The sequence below is a fragment of the Parus major genome, chromosome 22, assembly GCF_001522545.3.
Source record: "Parus major isolate Abel chromosome 22, Parus_major1.1, whole genome shotgun sequence".
NCBI lineage: Eukaryota > Metazoa > Chordata > Aves > Passeriformes > Paridae > Parus > Parus major.
The window spans coordinates 411,281-418,321 of record NC_031790.1 but is presented as its reverse complement, the minus strand read 5'-3'; the positions used below and the strand labels follow the sequence as shown (position 1 = coordinate 418,321).

The 7,041-nt window shown below is 52.2% G+C and overlaps 1 protein-coding gene across 1 annotated transcript in view; it reads right to left on the bottom strand.

Annotated features, from left to right (window-relative positions):
* AAK1 (AP2 associated kinase 1) overlaps positions 1 to 7,041 on the bottom strand; it is a 58,665-nt gene that overhangs the window by 16,652 nt on the left and 34,972 nt on the right. The window contains exons 13-16 of the mRNA XM_033519385.1: positions 4,253 to 4,561; positions 3,431 to 3,588; positions 2,964 to 3,080; positions 1,618 to 1,713 (exon numbers count right to left, since the gene is read on the bottom strand). Of these exons, the coding sequence (XP_033375276.1) occupies positions 1,618 to 1,713; positions 2,964 to 3,080; positions 3,431 to 3,588; positions 4,253 to 4,561 (680 nt within the window). The remainder of the gene's footprint in view (positions 1 to 1,617; positions 1,714 to 2,963; positions 3,081 to 3,430; positions 3,589 to 4,252; positions 4,562 to 7,041) is intronic.

Here is a 7,041-nt window from a genome sequence, read left to right as displayed (position 1 = left end):
GAGGAGGAGGAAGAGGAGGAGGAAGAGGAGGAAGAGGAGGAGGAGGAGGAAGAGGAGGGACACACTGAGAAGCAGCCACTGGCACCTCTGCAAGGTGGGACAGGCCAAGGTCTCTGAGCAGTGCCCAGTGATGCCACCTGCAGCTCCAGGTGCCCAGGGGAGGAGGTTTGTGGCCAAGCAGAAAAAGCAGCTGAGCTTTAGCTCAAATAAATGGCCTGGGTGGCTTCAGTCAGGACAAGCATCACTTCCAGCAGCATTTTGGGGGAGGAAGAAGGAGGATGTGCAGTCAGCTGCCTTCTGTGGGCTGTTTTCAAGGTAGGGCTGGCCAGGTCAGCTCCTGGCACTGCTCACACAGGGAACAAAGACTCCAGGTTTTGCTTCTCCTCTCAAACTTTTATGGGCATTTAAGGGTAAAATTCCTTTTGGACTAAACCATGTTTCTTCTGCTCTTTAAGCAACCACCAGAAGGAAGCAAGTTCCACAGAGTTATGGATAAAAGGTTTATTTTTTTCCTGAACTGCTCAGCTCTTCATGGAGAGATGCCACCTCCACAGCACATTTTGAAGCTGGGGTCCTCCAAACCTCCAGCGAGCCTGGGAGCTGCTCAGCAAGAGCAGGGTCACACACATTCACCAGAGGGCTGAGAGGCTCCAAGATAAAAACATTCCCATATTCCAAATATTCCCACCGATTTGCAAATAAGCTCCTAAGCACTTACATAATCTTGTGCTAAAAAGTGTTGGCTGCTGCAGTCAGGAATGTGCACAGAGGAGAAGGCTTAGAAGCAGCACTGCAAAGTAAATGAAATGGCACCAACTGCACTGGAAAATCTTGCCAAATCAGAAAAGGTCACATGGAACTGGTGCTTCACAAGATGCTCAGATTTGCAACAGACCTTGGAAGCCAAAGAAACACTGACTCTTACAGGAAAAAAAGATTAACAATAATAAAACCTACAATTTCGATGTTGGAGATGATTTGAGAACAGCTGAAGTCAGAACAGGTAATTAATTACCTGGGGATTATTTCTCATAGAATAAGAAAGGACCTTAAAGCCTTTCTCATCCTCTCCCCTGCCATGGGCAGGGACACCTTCCTCCACCCCAGGCTCATCCAGCCTGGCCCTGGGCACTGCCAGGGATGCAGGGACAGCCCCAGCTGCTCTGGGCACCTGTGCCAGGGCCTGCCCACCCTGCCAGGAACAATTCCTGCCCAAAATCCCATCCAGCCCTGCCCTCTGGCCCTGGGAGCCATTCCCTGTGTCCTGTCCCTCCATCCCTGGTCCCCAGATCTCTTGGAGCCCCTTTAGGCCCTGGCAGGGGCTCTGAGGTCTCCCTGGAGCATTCTCTGCTCCAGACTGAACAACTCCAACTCTCTCAGCTTTCCCTCCAAACACTTTTGGCTTTCAGTGCTGAAGCTCTAAAGCTCCTAATCCATTTCTGGGATTAGGAACAATGAGATAACCCCAGGCTCTGCCAGGAAAACCATCCCCAGTGCCAGTGAGCCCAGCAGAGCCTGGCAGGGCCCAGGATTTCAGGTGTGCCTACAAACAGAGGCAGAAGAGGACAAAAGCAAGCCCAGGAGTCTGCCCCCCTCCATCCCCCCAGCCCTGGTTACCTGGAGTGTCGGATAACGGGAGAGGAATGAAAGGATCAGGCACAGTCAGAAGAGGAGGGCTAGAGTCCAAACTCAGAATGTCTTTTGTTTTTTCAGCTGGGAGAGAAGAGGAAGTGAAAAGAAAAGGCAGAGTGAACAGAGGAGAGGAAAGGAGAAAGCACAGAGCAAAACCCCAGCACAGCCCCAGCTCTGGCCTGACACAACCACACACAGGAACACTCTGACACTATCAAAAAGAATTAAAAAACCAAACAAAACTCCTGTTACCATGTAGCTCTCCAACACAATTTAACCCACACATCTCAGAATATTTCCTGGCAGGGAAGAGTTGTTATCTGCCTCACAGAGGCACAAAAGGTGAGAGGCCTCACAAAGGACACAGCCCGTGAGGGGCCTCTGTGTCTGCAATAAAAGCTGCAGCATCCTGCACCAGCCAGCCTGGGACAGGCTCCTGTCTCTGAGCAAAGGAAGAGAAGGGCTGGAAGTGCCCAGCCCAGCACCAAGATTTCCAAAACACCTTCCCCTGTGCCAACCCCCAGGACTGGAGAGTTCTTGAGTCAGACACTGCAAGAACTGATGTGGGACAGCAACACGGTACCACAGAGCCCAGGGCACACAGATGCCCCTCAGGCTTTGCAGAAGGTGCTTTACAGCTCAGTGTGGAGCTGCTGCTGCTGCTCAGCATCATCCACAAAGGCTGATGGAACACCAGAAACTGCTCACAGCTGGACAAACTCAGAAATCAACTCCCCAGGAGCTCTCCTGTGTCAGGGACTTCCACTCCTTAATTCTCTGCTAAGAACCAACATACCAAGCTCAGTTATAAGCTCCCCTAAATCCCCTCTTATAAATAGAAATAAGCATCTATGGATTTGTCACTCTGCCCCACAAAGGATTCTTCAGCTTCTTGCCAGACTCCTCTCACCAAGAGTTGTTTTATTTCTGTGGGGAGGCATCAACCAGGTGCATTTGTCACCCGGGGGTGGCATTTGTGTCTCCTGGCATTTGGAGCTCCTGGATGCAGCACTGCACATGACAGGTTTCACTCTGTTACCAGCTCCATGGAACTTCTACACACTAAAGAAGCTTCCTTGGGAATTCAAGGGGCTCAGTTTCCCCCCTCACCACGAGCCCCACCTCTGTCTCCACACAGTGTCCTGTCTCTGCACCCAACTGTGACCTGGAAATGCACCCTCTGTACATTCCCTCCCCTCCTCAAGTGCCAGCTCTACTCCCTGCAGCTCTCAGTGCCAAAGCCCTGCTTGGTTTGTGTCAGTTCTCCTTCCCTTTCAGAGAGGTTGTGAGCAAGAGCTGCCATTCCATGGTGTCCATGTCCCCAGCCTCACCTGGCCCAGCAGTGAAGGAGGAGCCACCAAACGCGTCCGCCGGGGCTGCAGGGGCAGCGGGCTGGAAACCTGGCATCAGGTTCTCTGTGGAACTGCCTGCCTTTTCTGGAGCTTTCCCTGGAATGCAGACCAAGAGTTAGGGGAAAAACTTCTCTTCTCAAAGTAGGCTACTTGTCTTTATTTTTAGGACACTGTTCCACTAAATGACTTAAGTCCCTTCATGCCAATCCCAGCTTGGAGATGCAGCAGAGTTTAAACTGCAGCTGAGCAGGGGCACTGTCAGAGCAGCTACAACCTCTGCCTGACAGAGGCACCACTGAGCTGCAAACAGAAAGAAACTGCAAGGATTTGGCCAGAGGAGTGTAAGAATAGGGGGAACCCGAGCAGTCCCTGCCCCAAAGCATCCCCAATCCGTGGTGTCCTCCCTCTGCAGAGCAGGCAGGTGTTGAAGCAGCCCCTGGACCTACCATCCCCCAGCTTTGCAAAGTCCTTGTTCAGCAGCTCCTCAGCTGTGAGCTTGGAGAAGTTGTCATCATCAAAGGGGTTCCACGTGGACACGTCAGGAGGGTTGTAGACATTCTGCTGTGAGGTCCTTGGTGAGCCCGAGGGCGTGGTGGAAGCAGATCTGGATGGGATCACCCCAAACAAGAGCCATTACCCACCTGAAGTCCTCTGGCCAGCACTATCAGCTGCTCCAAGCTACAACACTCTAATCACCTCCCAATTAAAACACCCAGTGTAAATTACTGCAGTCCCATGCTGGAAGCCTGGCAGCACTGAGGCTCAGCACCCACAGCTCAGGGGTTACAAACAGCATCCCACCAAGAACAGCAGCACCCATGGGAAGGCTTCCTGCTGCAGGAACTGTAAAAGTGACCTAGCAAAAACTCCTAGGGAACCAGAGCCCCACTAAATCTCCAGCACCATCGAGTCCAACCTTCAGGAAGTGCTGGTGTCAAGCAGTGAGCATGAAGTGCACACCAGGGCTGTGGCTGAAATGACACTGCCTTTTGTGAGCCAGAGAAGGCCCTGATAACCCAAAGCTTTTTAGGAGCTCAGAGAACTCATGAGAACTTTGGGGCAAATTCTCCAGCACTTCCTGGAAAGTTTAGGGCCAAGCCCTAAACAAAGACTCAGAGTTTTGTGCCTACCTCCATTCAGAGCTTTGTATGGAGCATCTCCCAGAGCCTGACCAAGCCCTTGCTCCACACCCCACATGGGGGTCCTGGGCACTACCTGGACTTGTTGAGGCTGAGCTGGCCCCTCACCCCAGAGCCCTGGGCACGTACTTGGACTTGTTGAGGCTGGCCTCAGCAGCTGCAGCCTGCAGCAGCTGGGTGGATTTGCTGGTGGGCACGCCGAACACGGCGCTGTGGGTGACGTCGCTGAGGATGCGGCGATGCCCCGCGCGCTGCGCCTTGGGCGAGGACGGCGGGGTGAGCGAGCCCAGCTTCTGCCCCTGGGCTGTGCCCTGAGCCTGCTGCTGCTGAGCCTGCTGAGCCTGCCAGGGGAGAAAAGCACAGAAAAGCACAGTGTCCTGGGTCACAACCACAGCCACGGGGAGAAAACAGCTTCTGCTGAACAGGCAGCATCCCGGTCATGGACCGGGGAAAAACCAGACGGGCAAAGGAACCCCGAGGGGGGAATTGCTGCTCTGCAGTATTTCAGGATTTCTGCACAGGCAGGGAGTGTCTCCCCTTCCTGTGGTAAAATCTCCATTAGGACTTGGCAAAGGCTCAAACCTGCTCAAGGCTGGAGAGGCCAAGATCCAGCACAGGTGGAAAGAACTCGGATCAAGGTGCACACGAGTCTTGTCACAGGGACACGGTGACAAAACATGACTGGCCAAATGCCTAAAGGGGTGGAGGTCTTGTGCAGAAATCTTGTGCAAAAAACTTCCTCTTAGGGGAAGGAAAACAAAAGAAAGCAAGGACCACAGGAGCAGTACTTGTCATTAAAATGTGGAGGAGAAAACCAGGCACATTTGGTTTAGGTGTAAGCCAAGACAGCCCAGCTACAAACCCTGTGGAAATTGCAGAGGGTTTCCTCACACTGATTTTATTTTTCCATTGCCTTGGTCTTGTGTTACACTCACAAAGCCATAAATACTTGAAATATGGTTTTGTAGATAAACAACAGCACCACTTGTGATTGTGTGATTTTTCACAATCTGTCTGTCAGGGAGATATCACTGCTGGATTTAAAACAGGAAAACTGGAACACAGGGAGCAGCAAGCTGTGCATGTCCCCTCCCCTGCCTGGGAACTCCCCATTCCCAGGCCTTTTCCAACCCAGCTGAAAGGCTTGGGAAGACCTGAGACACAACAGCAGAGAGCTGCCCAGCGTGGTGCTGAACCCCAGGGGCAGAAGGCAAACAAAGGGGAGCTGTCCTGCTCTTCCTGTGGCATTGCAGCACCCTGCCTGCTCCCTGTGCACCCACCCCCTGTGCTGCTCACTGCAGAACAGGACATTTGGTGCTGAGATTAAAGGGCAGTGCTGAAATCACCACAGGAATGAAGGCAGAGCTGATTAAGCTGGCATCTCCCAACGTGAGAAGGCTTTGACAGGTCCTGGCTTGGTGTCTCCTGCTCAGAGACTCTGCAGAGTCCAGGCTCCACTACCATTTTTGAAATGAGCCAACCACTGTTTTTCCCTCCTGCCTGCTGTAGGAGCAGAAGAGCCCAGCTGGGTCCATTCTGATCAGCCTAGCAGGGGAATAAGGCTAATTCAATGCTCCATTTGGGGCATTTCTGCCCTAAAAGGAACAGGGTAATAATGGGCACCACTCAAAACCTGTCTGCACACACTGAAAAATTCCCCAGCAGCTTCAACAAACTGACCTGCCCCAAGTCACTCACCAGAGCAGGAACACAACACCCAAACCAGGGCAGAGCCCTGACACAGAGAGCAAACAGCTGCCCCAGCTCATGGATTATGGAGTTTATTGGTCAAATCAACTCCTGGTGGCACTTGCAAGAAAACAAGGAGAGGGGAATTAACTGGCACAAGGAGCCAGCACAAAGAGATCCTGCCTGGACTCAAACAGTTGTGTATAATGGAATGGTTTGGGGTGCAGAGCACTTTGGGCCCCTGGCACAGCTCCCTGCCCCTCCCTGTGGGCAGCTGCCTGTTCCCTGCTCTTGGATGTATTTTCCATCAAGCAAAGAGCATTTATTTTAGGTGCACACTCAGATGATTAGTGAAGTGGATGATTGATTTATTTATTTTTAGATATGGTGCTTTCAAAAGTCTCCTTTGAAAAGTCCACTTCCCACTATATTTATTAAAAAGTTAACCCAGTGCTAGGAACAACCAAGAAGCTTTTTGTGCCTTCCTGTGAGCATCAGGCAAAGCTTTCCAAACAAGCAGCAATACAAAGCAGCTCTGGTGCCTGGTGCCCACCCTGGTGTGTAAAGCACAAATAATGTTTCAGTTTCTCACATGTCTTCTGTGGCAACATGACAGGGGATGGAGAGAAGCTGCATTAAGCAGCTACTCAGATCTCCTCATCTGCTTTCTACTCATCCATTACTCATCTCCTTTCTGTGGACCCAGAGCACAATTCTGGAGCCCAACATCCTGCTGGAATGAGAAATCCAAACAACTGCACATCTCTGAGGCAGCAAGGTCAGTGCTGACATCTGAGACTCAGTAATAACTGAGTTATTACTAATTAGGCCCCAGAACCATGGAATTGTTTGGGTTGGAAAAGGCCTCTAAGGTCATCAAGTCCCAACATTTCTTCAAATCTCCCAAGGTCACCACTATCCCACGTCCACAAGTGCCACATCCAGATAACTGTTAATTCCCCCAGGGTGAAGGAATTTTCCTAATGGCCAGCCCAAACCTCCCCTGGCAGCTGTGATCTGGGCTCTGTGGGTCTGAACAGCCAGCTGAGGTGTCCCCAGCACACAGGAGCTGGCACAGGAGCGTTTGCAGCCCAAATCCCAGTGCCCCATCCCTCTCCCAGGGTCTCACCCCCTGCTCCTGTGGCTGTGCTGGGGGCGCTGGGCTGGGCTGGGGCTGGGGCTGTGCCAGGGGCTGCTGCTTCTGCTGAGCTGCTCCTGCTGCTGCTGCT